We start from the raw sequence: 14,825 nt of genomic DNA, 5'->3' as shown, positions 1-14,825 counted from the left end.
TTATTAATTTATTCACATCTGATTAAACATGCTTTGGGGTTTAAGTTTTCTGGCTAATCATAGTGGCATTATACAAAAGACCAATATTACCCCAGTTCTGGATAACAGCTCTACACAGGCAATCTGCAGAGCATATAGGTGATTACAATACCATTATGTCTAGTGATCACAGGTGACAATCTGTCTGTCTGGAGTCGTTCACGTTCCCCTTTTTTAAAACTTTCTTTTTATTTGTGCATCTGAGCAGACCACCATGATGGCTTCTCACAAATGTTCTCTGCAGAATTTGACACACCTACATCTTTGGCTCCACACTATTACTGATCCTTCCCTATGTTAGCCACACCTCCATTACTGATCCTTCCCTATGTTAGCCACACCTCCACACAATCTCCCCATCTATACTACCCTAAATAGTAATAATGCCATCTGTGCTGTCCCACACAGTACTAGTATCCACCCTTATTTGCCACTTTAAACTCCATCCAGTAAGTTACACTTTTAATGCCACTCACACAGTAAAAGTGCTCCACTTTTATGCTCCCTCAGTAATGATGCTTTTTATGCTCCCATTTAGAAAAACTGCTCCCTTTATGTCCCCACTCAGCATCAATGCCCCTTTATGCCCCCGATCTTTAATAATGCTCACACCCAGGCTTTGACAATGCCCTTTTTTTAATGTGAAATAAAAAAAATAAATTAAAATTTAACGCACCTCTCGCTTTCCCTACTAGTGTGGTCCCCGCTGCTCCGTCATCCCGCCTTCTGTATAGTGTGATCATGTGACCGCTGTCATCACTACCTGGCCTCAGCTGTACTATCGCCAAGGCCAGGAACTGACTATGTTATCAGCTGCCAGGAGGCAAGTGGAGAGCGGAACGGCGTACAGCAGGCCATCGGGGGAAGCGAGAGGTGAGAAAAATCAGTTCTTTTTATTCTACATTTCCCGTGCCTCGGATTGAGTGGTGAGACCCCCGCTTTGTCCCCTACAACCTAACGGCGGCTCTGTACATAGATTAAGTTTTATATTCATAAAAGCAGAAAACTGGGCATTTATTGGTTACCTGGTCAATAAAGGTGAGATGCCTCTGTATAGTGGCCTCATACTGATCACTCTGTTGTTTCAGCTGATAGCTCATCTCTTTCTCGGTCTGCTTTACATGTCGCACTGTTAATTCACGCTGCTGGGCCTGAGGGGGCAAAATGTGGGGGGGGGGGGGGGGGGATTAAAGGATTAACTTTAGTTGAAGTGTAAACACCCTGAAACCACAATATTGGACATTGATGAAAAGAAATGCCAAGCAAAAAACAGGGCATTCGTCCGCCTGCTTGTCGGGATGTGTAAAGGGGCCAATGGTCAATAGATGAACGAGCAAATGTGCATTATGCAGCCGATCATTGCTTTCCAGCAAACATAACACTGCTCGCTGATTGGTTCCACAGATATATAGCTGGCCCTAGTGGACAGACAATCGGAATCAATTGTCCCTATAAGCGATTCTTTGCATGTATAAAAGTAAAATAATTGGCGCGGCACTCTGCATGCTCCACTGCCACTCCATTCAGGTTTCTCCTCGCTAGGAGGGGTGAATAGATAAGAGTCAATCTTGGTATAACCCCTTTATCACTATATGTAGGGATTGTCAGACTTGCTCCAGGAGGTGATGTGTGTTCACCTCACTTGTCAGGCCAGGGCTGCCCTACTGACTGTCACCAGGTATGAGCACAATAAACGTATTAAGTTATGGTGCGGATACGGCAGATTCTCTGGAGCCAGGTCAGGAGTTTCGCATACTTACCTGTCTCCCCAATCCAACGCGGTTCCCCCCTGAAAATCAGTGCGCACTGTGCAGCTGGAACCCTGTGCACACTCCTATTGATTGCTATGATGACAATACAAAATGTCACTGCATCAGCCAAGTCTGGGGGTCATGTGACAAACTCTTTGCTGCTTTTCTGGGTATTTTTGCTACAAAATATGCTAGTAAGTGTATTACTGTACCTTGCTAAAGTGATTGGCAGATAGTTAAAGGTGTTATCCAACTTCTAGAAATTAAGTGAAAGCTGCAGTCTACTATTGAGATCATCATATACCACCATTGGAATACATGCAAGCCGGGTTCTACACATATGACCCAGAAGACGAGCAGCACTGCTGGCCAATCAAAGCAGCCGCATGTAGCGTCATAGAGTGCTGATGCTCTACTAATGCATGGTGTGTATCAGGTAGTCAGTAACGGTGTGGCCATTTTGGTTTGTCCAGGATCGGATGGTTGGTTTAACAGCAGTTTGACTAGGAAGCACCATCCTCCAAAATAAATATAATCTATTTGTCAAAAATAACTGGAAAATCAAGGTTTTCTAAAATTTTTCAACATTAGAGGGTACTATTCAAAAGTTTTTAAAACACCTTGATTTTTCCAGTTATTTTTGACATTAATTCTAGTCTTGCAAGTATCCTTACAGGTGTCTTAACTTTTGTAGATTACTTTCAAACCCTCTGAGTCTAAAACAACTCTGTAATGTCCTTGAATAACACAGAACCCAATCGAACATCTCTGGAGAGACCAGAAAATGGTTGTCCACAGACGGCCCCCATCCAACCTAACAGAACCTGAGAGGATCTGCAGAGAAGGATGACAGAAAATTCACAAATCCAGATGTGCAAATCTTGTGGCTTCAAAGTCAAGAAGACTAGAGGCTGTAATCTCTAAAGGCCCATTTAGACAACAATTATCGCTTAAAATTCACTCAAAAGCCGTCTTTTGAGCGATAATTGCTGCATGTAAATGTGCCCGTCATTCACTTTTCTACCGAACTATGGACTTCAGTTCGGCTTGAAATCCATCATTCAGAAGAACAGCTGATGAGACAGACCGCATGCTGTGCTCTGACCATGGAGCGCTGATAACAGCTGATTACATTGTCTCAGCCCCATGGCAGAACAAAGGGAAATTTATTCAGAGAGCAGCGGGTGGTCTGTTCCCTGAGTATGGCTTCCAGCTGCTCACACGCTACTAATTGGTACTAATAGGCATAAGTACTAAGTAATAGTTTATGCAAAAATGATTGCTCAAAAGCCATCTTTTGAGCGATCATCTTTGTGTCTAAATGCACATTAACAAAGGTGCTTCAACTAGGTGCTGACTACAGGGTGGGAATACTTACGTCAATGCAAAAATGTTAGTTTTTTATTTTTGAAGAAATCTACAAAGATTTCTAACATTCTGTTTTCACTTTATTATTATGGGCTACTGAGTGCAGAATGATGGGGAAACCTTGAAATTTGCTTTTAATTTACACAAAGCCACAACATAACAATGTACAAAAAAAGTAAAAGAGTCTGCAGACCTTATCGTAATCTATCTGGGCCACATAAGTACTCCCCAGCTGTGTGGCTGCAGGAGAACATTATGGACAGGAGGAAGTATATGAGAGAGCCTCCAGAGGTGCAGTGTAAGAACAAAACCACACTTCATCATCAGTTTACTGAATGTCTTCCACTATGCTAGTAGACACAGTCTGCGGTTAGTACCCTAGAGCCCTCGTAACGCCTTAGTGATGGTCGCATTGCCTTTTTACATCCAAGTTAAGTGGGCTTTAATCCTCAGGGACATAAAAACATGAATCCCCTGAGGATTAAAGCAACGTGGGCTGTCGACGTGGTGGCTATATGCTGTCGGTTACAGGAGGTAGCCGACAACATGGAGGGGGTAGGGGGGGGGGGGCTCCACGTTGTTTTAATCCTCAGGGGAATGCGATTGGCGATCGCAATAAAGTAAAAACAAAAGTTAAAGTTTCAGCTGCCATCATGGATCAGATCCATGGGGCAGCTGGAAATACTCACCCCCCGTCCTCCATGATGTCCCATGGCGATATGGCCCTGCCGCGGGCTTCTGTGCATGCACCGATGTAGCATGCATGCACAGAAGGCCGGAAAATTTAAAATCCACCTGCACCCGGCTATCAAAGATAGCCAAATGCAGGGAGATGTGACCGGGGCCGCTGTATGTGGTTCCAAGTCACATGATCCTTGTCATCCATCGGATAACAGTGATCATGTAAAGTTAAAAAAAGTTACAATAAAAAGTTTAAAAAGTTAAAGACAAAATCTGGGCTCGGTCAATAATGTTTTCGTAATTTATTTTTAGATATATATTTCTTGATTTTATGGGGTCCTGCAAGACCCGACTTGTTTGAACATAAAAAGTTAGTTTCATCTCCCCTTATGGATCATATCTGTAAGGTGAGATGAAATTACATACCTAAGGTCCCCGGATTTGTCCCACGATGGGATCTTTATCCGCAGACCTTACCCCAGCTTCTGCACATGCACTCGTCAGCAAAATGGTGGACGCATGCGCAAAAATCAACGATTGCCCAGGAAATTTAAAATCTCCCTGCTCTTGGCTACCAAAGGTAGCCGAAAGCATGGAGATTTCACGGGGGACTGCGGTGAGCGGTCCCTGGTCACGTGATCACCATTATCCAATTGATAATGGCAATCATGTAAAAGTAAAAAAAAAAGTTGAAGTTTCATCTCCCCTCACCGATTCGATCAGTGAGAGAAGATGAAACTTCTTACCGGAGGCCTCTGCATTTGAATCCTTGACGCGATCCTCCTCTACAAACCTTACCCCGATTCTGCGCGTGCTCCCCTCGGCAAAATGCCAGACACATTCGCAGGAGCCGGGAGGGCCCGGGAAATGTAAAATCTCCTTACTCCTGGCTACCGAAGGTAGCTGAAAGTCTGAAGCACTGACCGGTGGCCTCGTTGAGCAGTCCCCGGGTACATGATAAAAGGGGAGCAATCTAACTTAGGCCGATCTCACACGACTGGATAAGAATTACGGAGTCCGCATGCGTTTGATCTGTAGTAATACGCGGATCAATCAAATGCACTGGATTACATGCTACATTATGCGGTCGTACGCAGCGCCACGGCCGGGCTCACAGCTGGGATCTGCTGCAGGCCTCCGCAAACAGATTCAACATTTTTTTTCTGCACAAGTGAGCAATGGGGCCTGGAAATTATTCAGTTGTGCCCTGAAATCCATTATAGGCCTAGCCATGTGTCCAGTAAGTAGATTGGTGCTATAATGGGTGTGTTTCTGAACACGGGACAAACAGGGGGATCCATTTTACTTGAATATGCAAAACCTTTATGGAGTTATTCTATGTTAAAGGGACATGTCAGATTTCCTAAAATTTGGCTCCAAAACTAAGGCGCAAACAGGCTTCGTCACTAAGGGGTTAATTGAGAGACTCCTAGATTTACGTTTATCTGGTCCCAAATATGTCCAGTGAAGGAGCTTACTAGGACAAAGTGTTGGGCGGCAGTTCCTCGCAGCATTTACGTATTCAAGGAATATAAATACTATAATAAATGGTTATATGCGATAAATGTTATATGTGATAGCTCAAGCACACACTGTAATTGTATTAGCTTTATAGAGCAACACAGGGCCATGTGCCAGGGTGAGGGGTAGGCATCTTCTGGGCCACTGACTTGTGACCAGTTTGGGTGCCATTGTGTTCACAGTTCAGCTCTGATGGAGCACTGAACACATGTCCTAGACTAAGAGAACCCGAAAAGTCCCATTTTAGAAATAACAGTTTCTAATCTACAAAAATTAATAAAAAAAGGAGCCATTAAAATAAGTGGAGACATGCAACTGAGGCATTAAACGCACATGCAATGAAGAAACGAACAGACAGTTTGGGTACATAACAGGCACTGTCGCATTTCATTTACAGGCTTGTTCACATCAGTGCAGAGCTTTCGCCTTCTGCTGTTCGGTTCTGTCCTAGAAGCCAAACAAGGGGAGAACTGAAGCACTGGATTCAACATTTTCAGGACTTGGATGGTGCCAGACGGATCCCATTCACTATAATGAGGTCCATCTGGTTTCCAACGTGCCAGTCGGCATTTTCCTGGATGAAACAGACCAGAATGCATCCAGGATCTTATGCCAGTTCTGCCCCGAGAGACGGCAAAAGATGACAAGTGACAGACTGCAGCACATAATGGTCAGGTTGTCACCGAGGAGCTTCATACTTACCAGTGCTGTCTGCAGAAGACTCATGGCTTTCTTCTTCTCTTCCAGCTCCAGTCGCATCTTCAACATGGAACTTGTCACCTCGGTAGCAACAGCTGACGCCTGCTCCAGATGGTTCAACTCTTCCTCAGACAGAAGAGGCTGTACCAAGACAAAGGAGACAATATTTATGAAACATCTTATAACAAATTTTCTGCATAACCAAGTCTTCTACATGCCTACAACAGTCTCAGGCTAGCAGTCCGGCCACTAGAAGTTGAGGGCCACACTGAACCACTTCCAAGGGCCACAAGTGTATTCCCATCTGAGATATTTATGGTATATCCTAAATATATTCCATAATAAAACTGAAGTAAGTTCCGCTAACAGGACTTCCACCTGAAGGATGGGGATCACCTTTTCCCAATCAACACTCCAGAGAGGAGGAGACAATGCACGTGGCTCTCTTCAATGTAGATGATGGATGTCAAGGTAACGACCTGGCATTTCATAAGTCCTATAAACTATATGTATATACAACGCTTATAACTCATATATTCATTTCTGGAGTGCTAAATGGGTTAAGAGACTTTATTTTCCTAATATATAGGGGACCTAGACCTGGCTACACAGTGCAACCTTAGTATCTGTCCATTCCTATTGCGCGCATTCCATTCATTTAAGTATAAATTGTAACTGCAGTGCCAAACTGCCCACGGACAGGAGTATAACTCAACAGCTTAACTCCATGGACTGATAACAATAATAAATTACCATTATGCCACAAGGATCACAATCCCTTACCTGTTAAACCTTCTCCTATGTCACCTACCAGCATATTAAGAAGAATAGGCCCCAGAAGAGGCCCTTGTGGTCACCACTTGTAACGTGTCCCTATTCAGAATACGCTCCATTATCAACAACACCCAGATATCCATCTTTTAACCAATTGTGAATCCACTGGACTATCAACGGGTTAAAGGGTCTTTTAGACACAACGATAATCGTTCAAAAAGATGGCTTTTGAGCCATAATCATTGTCTAACTGCACTGACATTGTGCAGTTTTTGTTAACGAATTGCTAAAAGACAACGATGAGCCTTATCAGGAATTCACAGCGGGATGCAGCTGATAGTATTGTTTCAGCTGTATCCCACTCCCTGAACACAGGCAGGGTATGAAGAACACAGTGGTCCAGCTGTGTTCCTCATACTCCGCACAGAGCGCACAGATGTATACCAGCTGAGCGCTCCATGAACACCCGGGTTATGGAGAACACTGCTTTGAGCAGAGAACAGCTGGATGCAGAAGACAAGCGGCCCCGCTTGTCTTCTGCATACCCCACTCAGAGCGCTCAGCTGTATACCAGCTGAGCGCTCCAAGCAGAGAAAAACTTCATGCAGAAGACAAGCGGCCGCGCTTGTCTTCTGTATACCCTGCTCGGAGTGCAAGGTGATCGCTCAACGTTTGAACGATCACCTTGCCCTGTAAATGCACACAATGATTATCGCTCAAAAGTTGCTCAAAATACATCTTTTGAGCGATAATCGTTGTGTCTAAACCTGGCTTAAGTCTAATTTTCAATCACTTATCTATAAGCTTTTTAGTGTGGAACTAAAGGCTTTACTGAAATCCAGACATGCAATATCCACGGCACCATCTTCATCCACCACTTTTTTGGCATAGTCAAAGAAATCAATGCGATCAATCTGCCCTCAGTAAAGCCGTGCTGTTTAGGGCCCAACACGTTGTTTTTTAAGTGGTCAAATATCCTTTTTTTCAGGGGAGTTTCCACTAGTTTAACTACTACAGTTGTCAGACTAACTGGCCTGTATTTCTTGGCTTCTTCTCTACTACCCTTCTAATAGATGGGTACAACAATGGCCAGTCTCCAGTCATCAGGGACATTGCCTGTTAGAAAGGACTGATTAAACAGTTGAAAAGACAGCAATCATAGATTGGAGTTCTGTAAGAGCTCTGGGGTGGATGCCATCTGGACCCATCCCCTTACTTAACTTTAAACGTGCAAGAAGGGCTGTGGAGTCAGAGTCTCAGTCAGTAGAAATGAACTGACTGCGGCTTATAAAAAAAATAATAAATTATATATTATACATTATAATTACTTCAATGCAGAATTTGCTGCATATTTCTTTTCATAAGAATTAAGTAAAGTTTTGTAATATTCTATAAATATATATTCTAAGCCCCTATTTATCAAAAACATTGAGAATTATGATGTGGAAACAGCAATAGAAAAATCAGTTATTGCCTTTCCTCTCAATTAGACTAAATATCCTTATGCTGCTTCTCCAAGGCTTTTGGTTGAGATGAATCTGTTCTGCACTATCTGCACATGCTCAGTAGTGAAGCTCCTCCTCCCCAGACCGGAGGAAGGCGTTGCTGGGCAGTGAGCATGCCTGCAGTCATCTCAGAACTGTACTAGAACTCAGTACGGTAAGTTATACCAACATCTTGTTTTCTCGTCTGTATCATTGGGGGACACAGCAAAGACCTCGGGACGTTCTAAATCAGTACCCAAGGGGGTGAGAGAAGAGGTGTAAAGCAGCGTAATCAGCTCTTCAATCACAATTGGTGTGCCTAGGCATCCATCATGCTCAGAGACGGAACATGAAAGGGTCCGAGTAACTGTCCCATCCACCCACCGGGAGAAACTTCCCAACGAGGAGCTACCAACAAGGCACCCACTGTCTGGGTAATATGTGCCATAACACAAGACACTGTGTGCCTGGCACGTGAATCCTGTACTGCCGTGAAGCAGCGCCAGTTTGAGGAGCCCACTTGGAAAACCAAGAATGGGACTTGTGGGGAATAACAGCAGAGATCTGGGACCAAAGTCTCCATTAATGCGGAGTCATTATACCACATGTAGAGCGGTAACATGCAACCGGCCGATAACGGCTTCCTTTGATGACAGGGAGATTCCGCCTGCTAGTGCCTCCTGCATGGACCAGGGGACAAGTAGCCAAAGCGAGCTGGACGGGCTTTCAGTAGCATCGGCAATGGAGCTGAAACTTCAAAGAGCTGGAGGCCTTCTAGCTGTTGACCTAGTTGAACAGCAGGGTCCGTTGAGATCCAGACTGTTAACCCCCAGCTAGGCAGGCTGTTGTTAATGACAGCCCCGCTGATGAAGGGTTAGTAGGAAGCATCCCAGGCGATACATTCGGGCAACCGCTACCAGCGAGAACGGAAGCTGTAGATGAATGGCTCAAAAAATTCCATTAGTATCAGCCTCTGCGCCTGTGACATGGCCGCGGCATCCACCTTCCGCATGAAGTCTATGGTTTTTGACGAAGTCTAGGCTTGGAAACTGCTCCTCTACGAGATGTCCACAAAGGTAGTCTCTTACTAAGGTGTCATTGCATCCGCCAACCAGGCACCAGAAAATGGGCGCGGATCTCGCTGGTCCCATTGTGGAAAACATCCGGAGCCGGGAGGGTCGAGCGTTAAGAATTGGAATCAGTACCCGTATATGCTGTTTCACGGTCTCCTGCCCGCCATCATGCGACGAAGGATCATAGCGTGCTTCTGGATCTGCCCGAATTAAACGCTTTGTCTCCTGGACGGCACCCTATAAAGGCGTCGTCCAAAAACTGACCCAGACGTGAAAGAGCAGAAACACTTACCACCAGCGACTCACAGCCAAAACTGGTTTCAGAGTGCCTGCGCAAATGGGGGGACCCTGGAAAAGGGCATTTGCGTCATTGCTGAGAAACCCCAGCCAATGTTCCACTGACGCCAATCCCCGTCTAAAGGGAGGGGCGTTGGTCATAGAGCGAATTGACTCCCGTCAAAACGAGGCCCTGGAGGATGCAGGACACCTCGACTCTTCGGGTAACAAAGCAGTTGTCGGACAGCCAAGTTGGACTAGAACCTTACGCATTGTACCTGCACGGGGGGGGGGGGGGGGGGGGATCCACGAAAAAACTCACTAGGAGCGAAGTTGGAGACTGCTCTGCTACAGAGTACTCCTCACTGTCACCGATGACCTGAGACACCCACATCAGCATGGACACGGCTGACTGAGCCAGCAGTCCAGTGTTCCTAGAAAGCACTAGATGCCGGATTGGTTCCGAGCCCGACTGGAGAGACGGGGCCCATAGCAGTCCGCACATAGTATGCGTCTCTGGGTGGCCCCAGCCTGAGCCTCTCCTGTAAACAGAGATCGCGCTACAGCTGCGTGCAAGGAAACTGCAGGTGGGCCACCATAGGGGGGCTAGCCGTTAGGTGAAACTCTGTTCTGGAGCGGAGGAGAGCAGCAATGTAACCACTGACTTTCTGTGCACAGTACGATTCCCACATGGAAGGTACCACAGAAGTCAGCAAGGTCCGAGTATTGCTGATAACCAGCTCGGAAAACGAAACAGTTGTGACTGGATGGACTCTCGTATGGTAGCGAAAGCGCCCCTAGTACGTGTCTCACGCATGTTATTCTAGACATGGAAACTGCACTAAGGCTGCCTGCATAGACTGCAGACCGGCAACCCTCAGGCCTCATGTCCACGGGCAGAATAGGATTTTAAATCCGCAGCGGATCACCCGCATGCGGATCCGCACCCTATAGGGATGCATTGACCACCCGCGGGTAGATAAATACCCGCGGATGGTCAATAAAAGTGAATTTAAAAAAAAATGGAGCATGAAAAAAAAACGTAATATGCTCCATTTTCGTGCGGGTCTCCCGCGGGGACGGCTCCCGCAGGCCTCTATTGTAGCGGGAGACCTAAAATAAGAATAACTTACCCGCAGCGGACCGGGCAGGTCTTCTCCTCTTCAGGGCCGGATCTTCTTGCTTCGGCTCGGCGCATGCGCGCGGCACGCTGCCGGTTTGCCGAGTACATCTGCCGGCCGAAGAAAGAAGATCCGGCCGTGAAGAAGAGAAGACCTGCCCGGTCCGCTGCGGGTAAGTTAATTCTTATTTATTCTTCTTTTCAGCGCTCATGTCCGCGGGGCACGAGGGACCCGCTACGGATTCTCCATGGAAAATCCGTAGCGGGCCTGATTTTCCCAGTGGACATGAGGCCTCAAAGCGCCGTTAGGCAAGGCTCAACCCAAACCTGACCAGAAATTACGAGCGATGAATCCCTGTGCGAGTACTCTTCTCAGGGAAGGTACTACAGGTCTCAGCAAGGCCAGAGCAATACAGACAACTAGTTCAAACACTGTCGTTCATAAGCAGAGATATTCTCCGGCTGGATGTAATCTCGTACTGTAGCGAGAGCGCACTTGGTATGTGGCTCTGGCAGGCCCGTCTGTCTGTCATCCTGGACTCCGACACTGTGGTAGGCTGACTGCGGGGCACTACCGACAGGCAAGGCTCAACCCGGTGCGGAGCAAACATGAGGGGCGATTTGTCTGGAGAATGCCTGTGCACAGTACTCTTTCTCTATGGAAGGTACTACAGGTTTCAGCAAGCCCGGAGAATGCTGACAACCAGTTTGAACACTGTTGTCCGTAAGCAGAGATATTCTCCGGCTGGATGTAATCTCGTACTGTAGCGAGAGAGCACATGGTAAGTGTCTCTGGCCAGCCCGTCCGTCTGTTATCCTGGACTCAGACACTGCGCAAAGAATGGCCGCAAGGGGTTGCCGGAGGGGCAATAGCAGGGTAGCTAGCTGCTAAGCAAGGCTCAACCCGAGCCCGGAATCACGCTGAGGTTGATTGGGCAGGGAACAGGCAGGACTATGGCGCCTAGGAATAGGGCAGATCACCATTGGGGAAGTGGGGCATACGAGCTGCACAGCAGGCCTCTCATCCCTCAGAACCAGCCCCTGTCCCACAGGGCCCTCTGCGCGCAAGAAAGCCTGCTGCTCCGGCGCTGAGGCCGGGTTAGTCAAGCGGACCATGGCTATTTGGCTGCATGGTGACAAGCGTACAATGAAAAAATGTGCGGCAGCATACCCATATGCCGCCTGGCGATATATACCAAGCCGTGCGACCACATTGCAGAAAAATGCATGGCTACAGAAAATGCCCGCTCAACGGCTGCACAGATTAATAACGCCGCCCAGCAGCTCGCCATAATAAGGGCCCCACCGGCTGACCATAATAACGCGCCTGGACAGCACGCCACACAGCTCCTAAGCATAATGCCGCCCAGTAGCCAAGTATTAAGGCAACACGGTGGCCACGTAATGGTGCCGCACAGCGACTAAACAATAAGGCTGCATAGCGTCTGTCCCTCAGGACACAGCAGGCCCCCGTTAACACTGCACATCCCTGCCTCGTGGGAAACATGCCACGAGGCAACACCAGGGGCTGGGCACGTGTCGTCATCACAGACTAGCAGCGTGACGGCAACGCAGGAAGCACACACCGGCAAGTTATGGCCGCACAAGGGGCGGCTCTGCGGGTGACCTGTATCGGGCGTTGTCTCGCGAGACGGACGCATGATAGCCAGCCTGGGCGGACACATGGCGCCCAGCCTGGAAAGACAGTCCCCACGCCGCTTGGCGGTAACACACGCCGCAGCGTGGCAAAAACAACCGCCGCAGCTCAGCCAAAAACACTGCAACACAGAACATAGCCTTAGGGAAGAGGGAATATTCCACTTCTCCCCGTGCTGCACTGATGGGGGAGGGGGGCAAGGTGTGGAGGGGCTATGGTGATACTCACCTAATCCCGTTTACTCACCTATCTTCGCCCCTCTTTGCTACGGCTTCCCCGAGCATCAGCAGGGTCTCCAGCTTCAGAGACTTCCTTGGATCTGAGAGGTTGCTGGAAGTGGGGTGAGCAGTCGAGAACCGCCTGTGACCCCATGGCTGGCAGGAGACAGAGCAGTTAGTGCTGTACTGTTCCACTTTGTCTTCTTGGAGGAGCAGGTAGCAATGCTGTCTGGTGCAGCACTGTTCACCCCCTCCCTACTTGGGGACTATTAGGGATGTTAGCTCATCCCAGATGCCCAGCTAGAATGGAGAAAAGCAGGAAGGTCTGCCTCCTTCAGGCACTAAGCAAAAACTGAGCTAGCTTGTGCCTGCAGGAGGGGTATAGCTAGTGGGAGGAGTTCACACTTTTTATGCTTAGTGCCGTCTCCTAGTGGTAGAAGCTATACCCAAGGTCTTTGCTATGTCCCCCAATGATACAGACAAGAAAGCAAACTTTTAACCTGAGTCAAATATAAAGGAATTGTACTGCCTTATGGCAACCTAGTGATTCATGGACAATGGTATCAGCATTCCCAAGAACAAAGCACATATTTTCTAACCTCCTAAAACATCTTTAAAGTGCTGCCACTGACAGGAATTAGCCTAAATATCTGAATACTTTACCCCTCTGTGAGCGTTGGAACCTGAGGACCGCGGTCTTTCTTGTTCAGCTTTTTCCATTTCATCCAGAAAGCTAATGATGTTCTGCAGCTTAGCCTCAGACAGTAGAGCCCCTGCGCCGCCGTGGACTTCCTTCTGATCCACCTGTCTGTTGAGTGTCAGCTGACTATGGCGCTCCAGGTTATCCGCCGTGAGTGATGTGTCAGCATCCTGGAAGAGAAGACAGTCAAATTCACAGTCTGTTTCTAAATACACAGACCTTACATCTACCTGCAGCCAACGGACTATCTTACCCCATCCATCCAGTGAGACTTGTCTTTGCCTTCTCTCCTAATTTCCACCAATGGTTCAGTCTCTTCCAGCAGCTTTAGAGTGTCCAGCAGGTCTGTCAGGGTGGTCTTAGAGTGGGCAGAGATGGCAACATCCACTTCCCCCCGGCCCTGGTCAGGAGTAAATGGTGTCTGTAAAAAAAAAAGAATTGGTGTGAGCATGTTAAATGTAGAAAAGAAATAGGGAAACACATTGAAAAACTGCATAACAAGATATTTCACATGATCCCCTCACCTGGGCACTATGCTCACTGCTTCTGTAGTCTGGTGATGGCTTAAAGAGTGGGATCAGAGAATTCTCATTTTCCAACATATCTTGCACTCTAGAACCTGTCAGGATGAATAATAGCACATGGTTGTATCTCATATATACAATAATATTTAAAGGTACATTGGGCCCAACTGGTGCTGTGCTATACCTAGTGTAGGGCCTGAGTGGGCGGAGCATGATCCAGGGATTCACAGGCCGAAGAAGGAATCCCTGTGCCATGCATTGGCCCTCAGGCATAACATAACACGTTTATCAGTTTTGCTAGGAATAGTCTTTAACCCCTTAAGGACTGTCCCCTTTTTTTCCCCCATTTCCTCGGACATGGCTTGATAGGCATTCTGCCGTGACAACCCTGGGGCCTTTCAGAAGGCCCCCGACTGCAATGACACCCGCACAGCTCCCTGCGATCTGATCTCGGGGGGGCCGTAAGGGACCCCAGAACATTAACATTGAGTCGTGTGGCTTATCGGAGCGGTTGTGGGTTGGCGCCGGCTGTAAGAAACAGCTGGCGGCCCCAGCTGTGCGATCTTCTTTCATACATACCCCTATACCCCAACGCTGCAGGACGTAGCCTTACATCCGTGGTCATTAATAGGTTAAAGAGGTTTTCCCATAAGCATACGTAACTGTGTAGAGCACAGCAGCCATATCAGGCTTTTTTTTTTCCTAAATGGTGTAATTCCCAAAGCGGCACTGTGAAAATACAACAACATAGCCCCATTTAAAAGTGCGACAGAGAATGCAACCTCTCAGGCTGATTTCACACTGGGTTTCTACACATTAGCGCTGTTTTCCCTGATGCTATTTTGCAAGGAAAATAAAAATCATGGCATGCTCTATATTTCCACGATTTGCGATTTTTTGGTAGCCCATGATTGCCTATGGAGCCTTCGTTTTGAGTAAG

The 14,825-nt window shown here is 47.3% G+C and overlaps 1 protein-coding gene across 3 annotated transcripts in view; it reads right to left on the bottom strand.

The window, feature by feature from the left end:
• The window catches only part of CEP131 (centrosomal protein 131), a 95,176-nt gene that overhangs the window by 40,666 nt on the left and 39,685 nt on the right, over positions 1-14,825 (bottom strand). For all 3 annotated transcript variants that reach the window (XM_066587666.1, XM_066587665.1, XM_066587667.1), the window contains exons 11-15: positions 13,886-13,980; positions 13,615-13,782; positions 13,325-13,531; positions 6,063-6,200; positions 1,065-1,190 (exon numbers count right to left, since the gene is read on the bottom strand). In XM_066587666.1, the coding sequence (XP_066443763.1) occupies positions 1,065-1,190; positions 6,063-6,200; positions 13,325-13,531; positions 13,615-13,782; positions 13,886-13,980 (734 nt within the window). The remainder of the gene's footprint in view (positions 1-1,064; positions 1,191-6,062; positions 6,201-13,324; positions 13,532-13,614; positions 13,783-13,885; positions 13,981-14,825) is intronic.

This window comes from Eleutherodactylus coqui, chromosome 13 (assembly GCF_035609145.1).
Source record: "Eleutherodactylus coqui strain aEleCoq1 chromosome 13, aEleCoq1.hap1, whole genome shotgun sequence".
Classification (NCBI taxonomy): Eukaryota; Metazoa; Chordata; class Amphibia; order Anura; family Eleutherodactylidae; genus Eleutherodactylus; species Eleutherodactylus coqui.
This window is presented reverse-complemented; position numbering and strand designations above follow the sequence as displayed.